This window comes from Salmo salar, chromosome ssa16 (assembly GCF_905237065.1).
Source record: "Salmo salar chromosome ssa16, Ssal_v3.1, whole genome shotgun sequence".
NCBI classification, from domain to species: domain Eukaryota; kingdom Metazoa; phylum Chordata; class Actinopteri; order Salmoniformes; family Salmonidae; genus Salmo; species Salmo salar.
Window position 1 is genome coordinate 82,934,323 of NC_059457.1, and position 13,454 is coordinate 82,947,776.

Here is a 13,454-nt window from a genome sequence, read left to right on the forward strand (position 1 = left end):
TTTAAACCTGTAACATTCATCTCTACGTGGAGGACAGTTATTTACTCCTGCGCCCCCTCAGTACAGCAGGCCATTCATGCCCTTCAGCATGGGTTTAACTCAATTCAAAAATCACTTACTGATCTTAAACTACTGCTAAATGCTAATAAAACCAAATGAATGTTGTTCTGTAGGTCTCGTAATATTGACCCTGAGGACATGCAATATTGACCCACATTTGCACATTGAAGGGAGCCCATATTGAGCAAGTTCCCCATTATAAGTACTTGGGTATTGGGATGAAGATAAAACACATTGAAAAACTGACACAGAAGTTGAGAATTAAGATTGGTTTCTTTTATAGAAATAAATCCTGCCTCACTTTGGAAAGTATAAGGAAGATTGTTCAAGCAACGCTTCTCCCAGTGTTTTATTACGGTAATATAATCTACATGCATGTGGCAGCCTCAGTTTTAAACCTTTAGATTCAGTCTATCACTTAGCACTGCGTTTTGTCACTGGGGACAATTTTCATACACATCACTGCATTTTGTATAGTTTTCTTACCCGAGAGTCTCTGACTACCAGAGAAGGGCCCAGAATTGGATACTTTTTGTATATAAAGCGGTTCTTCAGAGACTCCCCCACTACCTCAGCTCATGTATTGACTGGAGATCCAGCAATTTTCAGACCCGCTCTCTGGACTGGCTGGTTCTGGAGGACCCGCAGGTCTCCACTGACCTGGGGACAAATTATTTTAGTTTTTATGCCTCAGCTCATGGAATATCCTTCAGGTCACCTTGAATTTAGTGTTTGTTTTGATTGATCTTGTTGTATTTACTGTATTGATATTATGTATTGTATGTTCATGTTCACAGGGCTCCCTTACAAATGAGATCCTGGTCTCAATGCTGACCCAATATATTTATTCCTATGGTTCTCATTCAAACCCGTGTTAACTTAAGAACATTTTAAATGGCTATAGCTCAAAAAGTATACACAGCATCAAAAATACTTTGACATGCAATCTAAGTTGGGGCAGTCTGGACATTTGGAAGTTGGTTTCATTTTAATAGCTTAAATCTTGTAAACTTTAGAGTGAGCAGAATAAATATAATAATAATAGGAAGAAGAAATCTAGAGTTGTGCTTTGCTTAGCAAGGACACCTAATTATTTTACAATGCAAATATAAAATAGATTTTTTCGCACTTCTCACTAACCGCGAATGATTGCATTATATTTAGCTACCTGTTTTATTGTTCTGAATAAGAGTGTTATATATTCCTGCACAATGCTAATACTAGGCTACGTATGCATTCTTGTAATGCAATATTTCAACCACTTGAAACTGTGCGTACTCATGGTCTAAAGTTAGCGTTTGTGCGTATGCAGCGTTTATTAATGAGGCCCCTGCAGACTGCGCTCTTTTACATTTTCTGTTGAATTTTCCAGAGCCCATATAAGATTCTACTGTGTAATATGGTGACATATTGTTAATGTCTTTGTAGGAGGAGCAACAGGACATGGAGCCCTTCAACATGTTCACAAGGAGAGACAATGGGCTTTACTCAACTCTCCAGCTGCCACATCCTAACCCCTGACCCTCTGGCACCGTTGACCAATGACGACATGGCATTAGACACCTTCTCGTAACAGCTAGCTATACAGCTATACGGTAGAGTGGTAGATATGCATTTACTGTGATTATTTTGATTACTGAAAATGCAATTTCTTTCTTTGTCTGACTTGCCATATATCAGCCTCTCCTTTACTGTAGATGTTCTGTGGTTGTTGTAAATATCAACACATAGTGTCTGCAGGCTGCACATCTGTTATGGAAATACAAGTGTTATATACAGTACATGTCTAAAAAAGTATAGCTGTTCTGTTGTTTGCGGTTAGAACAAAGCATGTTTCTGTGGAGATCACCTGATCCCAAAATCATAATCTTTTCCACCAGGTGTCAGTGTACTGTTGTAAAATACAAAAAATGTTCCTGTCATAAACATGAATGCGAAATCAGTAAAAATTCCAACTGCCACTGAATTCAAACTGTAACTTTAGAACACAGAATATTAATGTAGACCTGTTTTATAGTTTTCTGTTTCCTATATAGGCCTGGCTACATTAATTAGGGTACATGTTTAAGTGCATATGTTAATAAAAAAAAACACACCAAACAACTAGTAACTAGCTGGATATGATTTATTATAACTGTTTTTCCCCAAAAATGTATGTATGCTGTAGCCTATGTACTTCTGTGGATGCAAGGCCAGTCTATTTAAAGCATGAGAACTGTTTCATGGTGGCCTGTCTGTCATTTCCTTCCTGCACATCAGTTAGCCTGACTACCTATCCACATCGCTCCTACCAAACACCACGCTCACTAGCGTTTCTTCTCCACCATGAGTCTGGATTTGCTTTCCTCACCGACGTCTTAAGAATGTGAAAACATTCTCACCATTCTGATTAGTTCCAGAAACTGATTGGTTGAGACAGAGTTGGTTTACATGAATCACGTCATTGGCTTTGACATTCTGATTGGTTAGAGACTTCCATTTGCTGGTTAATTTATTTTGTACAATACCCCTCATTTTGATGTCAGCACAAATTATTTCTAGTATGGCAACTTTGGTCACTTGAATAACAAAAATTTAAAAAATGGATTCACATATAAGGCTACACAGATGGCCAGAGATAATTACAGACACGTGATAATCTGAAGTACCCAAAAATGCTCACTAGATGTGATCTTATAAAGTCCCCCCCCCAAAACTTGAAAGTTACCAAAATTCTGGTAGTTTACTGATAATATACCCTCCCTTTGAAACCTTAAATTGAATAGAATAAATGAAACATTTTCCAGAAGGAACATCAGTTGTGGCACGTCACACAAGATAAAGAAACAGCAACACACATGACAGATACACATGCTTACAAGGTATATACAAGATAAACATTTAAAAGCAGTACTGATGCTGTCTCTCTTGGTTTTAAGAGGTCAAAACCTGAGTGTTACCTAATGGCAGAACTGCATATTTATTGTTTAGTGGAAGTGTCCAATAGGGTTGATTTTCCATTCTTACGTGTGTGGTCTTTGTAAATGTCTCGGAGAGCTTTTTGTTTTCTCCTTACAATCTTTAAACTGACCTGCACAACACTCCCTAGGCCCTAGAGTATCATGACCTGAGACAAACCAGGCAACTAAGATAACTGTTATGACAGGCTCAAAACAACATCTTAAAAGGATTGCTTTTAAAAAAACAGATTGATTTGTCACAGACTTTTAAAGATAAAATAACATGAACCAGATTAGTCAGTAATGATCAGGTGTGTGTGGCAATATGAGTACAGTCACTCAGTAGTCATTGAAAAGGTTCCTGAGAAAGAAAAGAGGGGGAAAGAAAACGTAATATTTCAATTGGATGAAAACACAGGTCATTGTGAGGTAATAAGATGGTCTGACAGCCACTGTAACACACATAACAGAACAGATACTAACATGTAGCTGAGTGTATGATGCAGTCACCATGACTACTCTATGACCACCACAGTAGTACATCATTTCAGAGCTTCTTCCTCAAGAAGAGACTACAGCAGACAGTGAGAGAATGAAGTTGTAAACCTACCTCTTTACAGCCTCCTGAGCTGGTTGTATCCTGCGCTTCTCAGACGAGCTGAGGGATGGTATCCTGAAAGAAGAGGACATTTTGAAATTATGTTTCGATTTTTGGGTTACTGTAATTTATACTAAAAGTGTTGTAACATTCTCAATATCGTCTGTTTCACGCTTTCTATCGGGATAATCAAATAAAGTTGTAAAAATACTCACATTTGTGACGGACTGGAGCTTGGTGTGAAAGAGATCAAACCAGACAATGTACCGGCAGGAAACATACACCACAGAAATAGATTTCCAAGTTTCATTCCCAAGTTTCTTGATCAATGAGAGAAATTACAGAAGACATTAAGAGACTATGAAAGTAAACCTACTTCTTAGTCAACCTACGCTTGATCGCTGAGCTGTTTGGTGACCTGAAAAAACAAAAGGTAATAAAATGATTATTTATCTTAAAAAGCTGTTAAAAATGTGGAAGAGATACTCACATTTGTGATGGACTGGAGGATGGTGTGACACTGAAATAAATCAAAATAAACAATGTACTGACAAGAACCACATCATCTGATTCATTATTCATTCATTACAATTATTTAATCATGAAGAATGTACCTGTATAGCACATATTCTCAGAAAATGTAATTATCATGTTTTCTTTCAAATAGGTATCCATCATAATCTCTTAAATGTTCTTTAGAATGAGCATCTTACTGTTTGGATGTTGCTGGTGTCTTTAAGGGAGTTCTGCTGATTTCAGGGTCAGGAACTGGGGGTTTTCTACATCAAATTAGAGATCAACTGGTAAACAACTGGCAGTCAAATCACATTCAATTCAGAGTAACTGTTCAGTTTCAAGGAAATAGTTTTTATCTACCTGGAAGAGGTATCTTTTCTCCTCTTTTGCAGCCATATTACACAGAATACAGCAATGAGACACACTGAACCCATCACTGCACCTATCACTGCACCAATCACTGCACCTGTGAATGAGAGAGATGACAAGAGAAGACAGAGGTCAACTTCCCAGGTACACTACACCAACGCTTCATACATGTAAATATGGCTCTGCACTACACCTGAAAGTTGAACAGTAAAAGAGTCAGTCAATAGGTTGATTATGACCTGTCATTATTAGAATAACAACCACTTACCACTGATCTTGTTATCAGAGACCTGAGATTTACCTAGCACAGAAATACACAGGAAGTACTTCATCATGAACACAGACAGTACTTCACCATGAACACAGGCAGTACTTCATCATGAACACAGGCAGTACTTCATCATGAACACAGGCAGTACTTCATCATGAACACAGGCAGTACTTCATCATGAACACAAACAGTACTTCATCATGAACACAGACAGTACTTCATCATGAACACAGGCAGTACTTCATCATGAACACAGGCAGTACTTCATCATGAACACAGGCAGTACTTCATCATGAACACAGGCAGTACTTCATCATGAACACAGGCAGTACCTCATCATGAACACAGACAGTACTTCATCATGAACACAGGCAGTACTTCATCATGAACACAGGAAGTACTTCACCATGAACACAGGCAGTACTTCATCATGAACACAGGCAGTACATCATGAACACAGGCAGTACCTCATCATGAACACAGACAGTACTTCATCATGAACACAGGCAGTACTTCATCATGAACACAGGCAGTACTTCATCATGAACACAGACAGTACTTCATCATGAACACAGGCAGTACTTCATCATGAACACAGGCAGTACTTCATCATGAACACAGACAGTACTTCATCATGAACACAGGCAGTACCTCATCATGAACACAGACTGTACTTCATCATGAACACAGACAGTACTTCATCATAAACACAGACAGTACTTCATCATGAACACAGGCAGTACTTCATCATGACATCATGTTCCTGATCATGTCAATATATTACACATTGATCTATAGACATTTCTCACCAGTAATTGAAGCTGGAATCACCATGGAAGCATTCTTGGTGACATCACTGAAGGACATAGAAGCAACACACCTAACTTCTTTGTTAGTTAGACTGGACACTAGCACTGTTACAGTAGTTGTCATAGTGACAGTTCCATTGGGATGGGTGACATCAACCATGGTGGAATGTTCTATCATTGTGTCATCCCAGGTCACTATAGGAGCAGGTCGTCCAGTAGCAGAACAGGACAGAGTGGTGTGACTGTTGTTGGTTTGTGTGATGAGGATTGAGGGTCCATACAGCTCTATAGAACAACAAACACAGTTCACAGTGAATGTAAATACTATAATGTTTTCATGCACATGATTTACTAAATTATTCCATTTACATGATTTACTAAATGATTGGACATTGGATGTATGATCTGATAAAATGGCTGCCTGAAGTTCTGAAGAAGTTGTTCTGTGTCAATCATTTACAGTACATTATGTTATCAGATTTGACCATTTACTAGGAGGCAGGTCCTGCCACTGATAGGTCCATCTGGAAAGGTGTTAAACAGACACTTGTAGCAGGACTCGTCTCCTCTTGACACTCCTCTGATGACGATAGAACAGTTCTGCAGTCCCTCGTCTTCAAGCTCCACATTCCCTTGAAAAGGTAGGTTGACATTGGGACCTCGTTTGCTGTAAGTGGCCACATTTTCATTCGTCCCAGTTGTCTCTTTTTGCCAGGTGACTTGCCGCACGTCTTTGGGTGTCATGAGCTCACAGGTTAAGACTGCATCTTCTCCCAGGGTTGCTGTGACAACCTGCTGTGTTCTCACCAACTGAGAGAGCCCTGCATGAAGACAGTTACAATAGTTCTTAGACACTAGTAGTACTCAGAATGGTCAGAAGGGGGAGTATGGTGGTAAGGGAAGTCCAGTCTAGGCGGGAGGAAGTTATGGGACCTGTTGTAAAACTATCAATTTCTATCAATTTCAGGATAGAATGTACATGATATGTGCATAAGGCCACAGCATACATCAACATTAAAGTACTCTTTAGAGCGACATCAATCATTCCACTAAGGTAAGAGTATGGAGCTGCAGATGAAATCATGCATTTACTATAGTCAAATGAACTGGTTTGTCAACAGTCAACACACAATACGCATGTGTAACCGGTGTGAAATGGCTAGCTAGTTACAGTGGTGCGCACTAATAGCACTAATAAAACAAATGTATTAATGTCCAGAATTGTTTACAGACACCTTTGTGTATAGCTCAGATCAATTTTTTTGTTTATTAACCTTTATTTAACTAGGCAAGTCAGTTAAGAACAAATTCTTATTTACAATGACGGACTGCCCCAGCCAAACCCTGACGACGGTGGGCCAATTATGCTATGCCCTATGGGACTCCCAATCACGGCTGGATGTGACGCAGCCTGGATTCAAAACATGTACTGTCGTGACGCTTCTTGTACTGAGGTGCAGTGTCTTTTATCACTGCGCCACTCGAGAGCCCAATGATTTTTAAGTATGTCACACTCTTGTTTTAATGTATATATTGAATTAGTCAACTTTACAGATCAAATTTGATCAAACACTGTATAGCCTCAAAACATTTATTTTTGATATCATGGATGGTCAATCCTTGCATCCATTGGTTACATTAGTCTCATAGTCTAGTAGCACGATCTAGTGGCTTAAAGCCTCATGTATCTTGTCCTAGTTCTGTGAAACCTGTCTTACTACTTTTTGCTAATAAATACGAATTATTTAACAATTCAGAGTTGGTGGCTATTTACCCATGCAACAAGAAGATTGAGCTACAGCTTCAATATGACATGTATTTCGTGTTGTGAAATTAACAGGTTTGTCAACAGTTGTAAAAGCACAGAATTAGATCACGACATAGGCACTAACAATATCGCGCCACTTTCAAAGTGGTAGTCAAATACGGTATTATCATGCATAAAACTGATATAACTCACCATTAGGGAGGAATATGAGCAGAATGAACAGAGAGTTGAAGAGTGCAGGAGACATGGTGAAAATGTAATTTACTACTACAGTAATGAAATAAGAGAAAAATAGCGGGAAATTCCTTCTTCCCGTATGGAGCCTGCTCCATAGCCTGGGCACCATTCTGTTTATGCTCTCTTGCCAACTCCTCATTGAATTTTCATACCAACAATGTTTAGCTTGGCAATGACAATAGAGTAGGCAAAAGCACAAACGGATCTGGGACCAGGCTACCTCCTATCATAAAAGTGAAAGTTAACTTGCTCTCTGTATTCTGTCTGCTGTCACAGTTAAACTCAATCCATTTAGTATTGTGTATATCTGCTGGGGAAATTTGCTCAGGCCTTTTCTTCGTCAGAAGGAGGAAAATAATTAAATTGTTCAACAAACTGGAATCTAACACAACAAGCATCTGGAAAGTCTGTATTTATATAATAAAATAAATGACGATATGATCTCAAACTCGACACACTTCAGTCTAATGAAAATATGATATCAAACAATCGTCCTCAACATGACATGCAAGCGGTACCGATGCACCAAGTCTGGACCGTGAACAGCTTCTACCCCCAAGCCATAAGACTGCTAAATAGTTAGTTATATAGTTAACCAAATAGCTACCCGGACTATCTGCAATGAATATTTTTACACTAACTCATTTGACTTATCACATACGTAGCTGTTACTGTTTATCCTGTTGCAGTCACTTTATTCCTAGTTAAATGTAAATATCGACCTCAATTACCTTGTAACCCTGCACATCGACTCACTACCCCGTGTATATAGCCATGTTATCCTTACTCAATGTGTATGTATTATTACTTTTATTATTACGTGTTATTACATTTCTATTATTTCTATATTTACTTTCTCTCTACGTTGTTGTGAAGGGCCCCTAAGTAAGCATTTCACTGTTAGTCTACATATGTTGTTTACGAAGTATGTGACATACAACATTTGATTTGATTTTGAAGTTGTATGCATTGCACTGACAGAGGAATCATAGATGAGGTCCGACAACAATGTAACTCAATAATACATGATGTAGGACAAGTTTATTAAAATGCATTGGAGAGATGGAGCACAAGAGAACATACACGATATCTGAAGACAGTGGGCCTGGCTTCAGCTTTTTTATCTGTGGTGTAGGGTAAATCAATGTTGTCATGGCAACATTTCCAGATAATGATATTGTTTCTCATGGGCTATGGGACGTTCTGAAATTTGAAGGCCGAGACTAGGCACTAATGACGCCAAAAGCATTACTTTACTTAAGTAATAATTACTATTACTTAATTGGTACCCAAGATTTACTCAACCAAACACTCAACCAAACTCAACCAAACACAGTCAATTTTTTTCCATCACTTTTTACAACCACAAGACCTCATACACCTTACATCAATAAACGTTCAGCACGTGCTATCATTTTTAAATGAATTGAGGTGAAATAGGTGGAGGATAAAATATTACAGACAAAGAAAATAAGTGGACTAATGTCATATTTTGTGAGAGAAGTGAACATTATCTACGCTCCTCTTCTCTTTGGCCTTTCAATAAGTAAACAGCAGGTGGTGCTGCTGTCTTGATATGTGTTTCAGCCCAATGATAGCAACATTAGCTGCGGGATGGGGATGGAGAAAGGTAACATCACAAGCATGGATACTGTAATAATACCATAAAATGAAGAATATATGTGTGGTTATGATGTGGTAAGACAGTTGGGTAACATAGTTATGACAGCTATTAGGACATACACTGCATGACTTAACATATGTGGACACCTGCTCGTACAGCATCTCATTCCAAAATCATGGGCATTAATATTGAGTTGGTCCCCCCTTTGCTGCTATATCAGCCTCCACTCCTCTGTGAAGGCTTTCCACTAGATGTTGGAACATTGCTGCTGGGACTTTCTTCCATTCAGTCACAAGAGCATTAGTGAGGTCGTGCACTGATGTTGGGCGATTAGGCCTGGCTCGCAGTTGGCGTTCCAATTCATCCTAAAGGTGTTCGATGGGGTTGAGATCAGGGCTCTGTGCAGGCCAGTCAAGTTCTTCCACACCGATCTCGACAAACCATTTCTGTGTGGACCTCGCTTTGTACACGGGGGATTGTCATGCTGAAACAGGAAAGGGCCTTCCCCAAACTATTGCCATAAAGTTAGAAGCACAGAATGGTCTAGAATGTCATTGTATGCTGTAGCGTTAATATTTCCCTTCATTGGAACTAAGGGGCCTAGCCCGAACCATGAAAAACAGCCCCAGACCATTATTCTTCCTCCACCAAACTTTACAGTTGGCACTATGAATTGGATCATGTAGCGTTCTCCTGGCATCCGCCAAACCCAGATTTGTCCGTCGAACTGCCAGATGATGAAGCGTGATTCATCACTTCAGAAAAGGCATTTTCCCTGCTCCAGAGTCCAATGGCAGCGAGCTTTACATCACTCCAGCTGAAGCTTTGCATTGTACATGATGATCTTAGGCTTGTGTGCGGCTGCTCGGCCATGGAAACCCATTTCATGAAGCTCCCAACGAACAGTTCTTGTGCTGACGTTGCTTCCAGAGGCAGTTTTGAACTTAGTAGTGAGTGTTGCACTAATTTGAAGGGGTGTCCACATACTTTTGTATATATAGACTAAGACGACATAACAGTTAATGACACTTGCCCACTTACAGAAAAATTGCTTCTCATTTCGGGGGTTTCTTCTATAGAACTACAACATGAGTACACATTGGCCATTTCAGGGTTGATTGAAACCAGCCAATACCTGCTTGATAAAAAGCACCCTTCAGCCTTATGGTGGTGCAGAATCTATCATTGTTTGTGTCTAAAGAAGGAAGTGGACCTGTTGATGTGTCTGTGGTTGATCATAAGACCTCTCTGTGGTGAGTTCTCAGCAAAGACCCCAGTCACAAATACCAAGATGCACTAGCAGAGGTGTAACACGAATACAAGCTAGACAACAGCAGCACTTCCTATGCTCAGCTCTCAAGGTCCATTATAACTAAGTCAACCCAGTCAAATAAGCATCGCTTTGTTTTTATTAAGTTTTATGGTGTTCCTCTACTGAGTAAATACGTCTGAGCAGGCAGTGTTGGGTCAACGTTTGGCTGTGCAGTTGGTCAGTATGTGTGGAAGTGTATCCAGACTTGCTCTGCTTCTGGTGCTGTGGGGTCTATTCACAGCTGTTCACAGGTCCTGCCGCTGATAGGTCCATCTGGAAAGGTGTTAAACAGACACTTGTAGCAGGACTCATCTCCTCTTGACACTCCTCTGATGACGATAGTGCAGTTCTGCAGTCCATCATCTTCAAACTCCACATTCCTCTGAAAAGGTGGGTTGACTACTGGTCCAAATCGTTTGTTGTAGGTGGCCACATTTTCCATCTCCCCTGGTGTCACTTTCTGCCAGCTGACTTGAAGCTCGTCTTTGGGTTTCATGAGCCTGCAGCTGAAGTGAGCTTCCTCTCCCAGGGTTGCTATGACAACCTGCTGTGTTCTCACCAGCTGAGAGAGCCCTGCATGAAGACAGTTACAGGCTGTTTAGTACACACATCTAATACAGCGCTACATTTTAGCAACCTGCAGTGCACACTGTGAAGGGACTAAACAACTGCATAAATACAGTGCCTTCGGAAAGTATTCAGACACCTGTACTTTCCACATTTTGTTACCTTACAGCCTTATTCTAAAATGGATTAATTGAAAAAAAATCGTCAGAAATCTACACACGATACCCCATAATGACAAAGTGAAAATGTTTTGTTTTCTTTTAATTTTGCAAAAAACTGAAATACCTTATTTACATAAGTATTCAGACCCTTTGCTATGAGACTTCAAATTGAGCTCAGGTGCATCCTGTTTCCATTGATCATCCTTGAGATGTTTCTACAACTTGATTGGAGTCCACCTGTGGTAAATTCAATTGATTGGACATGATTTGGAAAGGCACACACCTGTCTATGTAAGGTCCCACAAACCAAGCCATGAGGTCGAACTAATTGTCCGTAGAGCTCTGAGACAGGATTGTGTCGAGGCACAGATCTGGGGAACGGTACCAAAACATTTCTGCAGCATTGAAGGTCCCCAAGAACACAGTGGGCTCCATCATTTCTAAATGGAAGAAGTTTGGAACCACCAAGACTCTTCCTAGAGCTGGCCGCCCGGCCAAACTGAGCAATCGGGGGAGAAGGGCCTTAGGGAGGTGACCAAGAACCTTATGGTCACTCTGACAGAGCTCTAACGTTCCTCTGTGGAGATGGGAGAACCTTCCAGAAGGACAACCATCTCAGCAGCACTCCACCAATCAAGCCTTTATGGTAATGGCCTGACGGAAGCCACTCCTCAGTAAAAGGCACATGACAGCCCACTTGGAGTTTGCCAAAAGGCACCTAAAGACTTTCAGACCATGAGAAACAAGATTCTTTGGCATGAATGTCAAGAGTCCCGTCTGGAGGAAACCTGTCACCATCCCTACGGTGAATCATGGTGGTGGCAACATCATAATGTGGGGATGATTTTCAGTGGCAGGGAGACTAGTCAGTATCATGGTAAATATGAATGGAGCAAAGTACAGAGAGATCCTTGATGAAAACCTGCTCCAGAGTGCTCAGGACCTCGGACTTGGGGCAAAGGTTCACCTTCCAACAAACAGGACAATGACCCTAAGCACACAGCCAAGACAACGCAGGAGTGGCTACGGGACAAATCTCTGAATGTCCTTGAGTGGCCCTGCTAGAGTCCGGACTTGAACCCGATTGAACATGTCTGGAGAGACCTGAAAATAGCTGTGCAGCAATGCTCCCCATCCAACCTAACAGAGCTTGAGAGGATCTGCAGAGAAGAATGGGAGAAACTCCCCAAATACAGGTGTGCCAAGCTTGTAGCGTCATACCCAAGAAGACTCAAGGCTGTAATCGCTGTCAAAGGTGCTTCAACAAAGTGCTGAGTTAAAGGTGTGAATACTTATGTAAATGTATATTTCAGTGTTTTATTTGCAATAAATTAGCAAAAATTACAACTGTTTTTGCTTTGTCATTTTGGGGTAATATGTGTAGATTGATGATGAAAAAAATCTATTTAATACATTTTATAATAAGGCTGTAACCTAACAAAATGTAGAAAAAGTCAAGGGATCTGTAAGGGCTGTCTTCAGGAATGGACCAAAATGCAGCGGAGTTAGTATTCATCTTTCAATTTAATTAGAAAGAACACTATAACAAACAAAACAAGGAAACTGACAGCCAACAGTCCTGTCAGGTGCAAACACACTAAACAAGAAACAATTACCCACAAAACCCAAAGGAAAAACATGCTCCTTATGTGTGACTCCCAATCAACCACAACCCTCTACAGCTGTGCTTGATTGGAAGTCACACGGCCAAAATCAATGAAACAATAAAAAAACACTCCCTTCTGCCACGTCCTGACCAAACTACACCCTCTACTGGTCAGGACGTGACAGTACCCCCCCCTCAAGGTGCAGACCCCAGGATGCACCTAAAAAAAAGAACACAAGAAAATCCCCAATACCCCAACAAAAAATAACCCCTAAACAATAAGGGAGGGAAGGGAGGGTGGCTGCCGTCACCGACGGCACTGTGCTACACCCTCCCTCCCCAACCCACCTATCCTGGAGGTGGCTCAGGTGCAGGACGTGGACCTCGCTCCACCTTCGGCGTCGCCCACTTTGGTGGCGCCGATAGCTGCGCCGGGCAGACGGGCCACTCGGGCTGACCCTGGCAGACAGACCACTCGGGCTGGGCCGGAGGACTGGAGGGCCACTCGGGCTGGGCCGGAGGGCAGGAGGGCCACTCGGGCTGGGCCGGAGGGCAGGAGGGCCACTCGGGCTGGGCCGGAGGGCAGGAGGGCCACTCGGGCTGGGCCGGAGGGCAGG

At 41.1% G+C, this 13,454-nt stretch overlaps 3 protein-coding genes across 8 annotated transcripts in view; 1 reads left to right on the top strand and 2 right to left on the bottom strand.

Annotated features, from left to right (window-relative positions):
• Positions 1-2,278, top strand: part of LOC123727904 (uncharacterized) — a 27,682-nt gene extending 25,404 nt beyond the window's left edge. For both annotated transcript variants that reach the window (XM_045698211.1, XM_045698210.1), the window contains one exon: positions 1,489-2,278. In XM_045698211.1, the coding sequence (XP_045554167.1) occupies positions 1,489-1,581 (93 nt within the window). In that variant the 3' untranslated portion in view covers positions 1,582-2,278. The remainder of the gene's footprint in view (positions 1-1,488) is intronic.
• Positions 1-7,810, bottom strand: part of LOC106573841 (nectin-1) — a 61,225-nt gene extending 53,415 nt beyond the window's left edge. For 2 of the 4 annotated variants that reach the window (XM_045698195.1, XM_045698194.1), the window contains exons 1-2: positions 7,523-7,810; positions 6,048-6,383 (exon numbers count right to left, since the gene is read on the bottom strand). In XM_045698195.1, the coding sequence (XP_045554151.1) occupies positions 6,048-6,383; positions 7,523-7,706 (520 nt within the window). In that variant the 5' untranslated portion in view covers positions 7,707-7,810. Of the gene's footprint in view, positions 1-2,167; positions 3,361-3,609; positions 3,673-3,812; positions 3,918-3,973; positions 4,016-4,087; positions 4,118-4,310; positions 4,377-4,473; positions 4,580-4,750; positions 4,784-5,562; positions 5,848-6,047; positions 6,384-7,522 lie in introns of those variants that run through there. The other 2 variants (XM_014149240.2, XM_014149239.2) reach the window with 2 other exon arrangements.
• Positions 1-13,454, bottom strand: part of LOC106574974 (nectin-4) — a 215,464-nt gene that overhangs the window by 104,257 nt on the left and 97,753 nt on the right. The gene's annotated exons all lie outside the window — the stretch shown is intronic.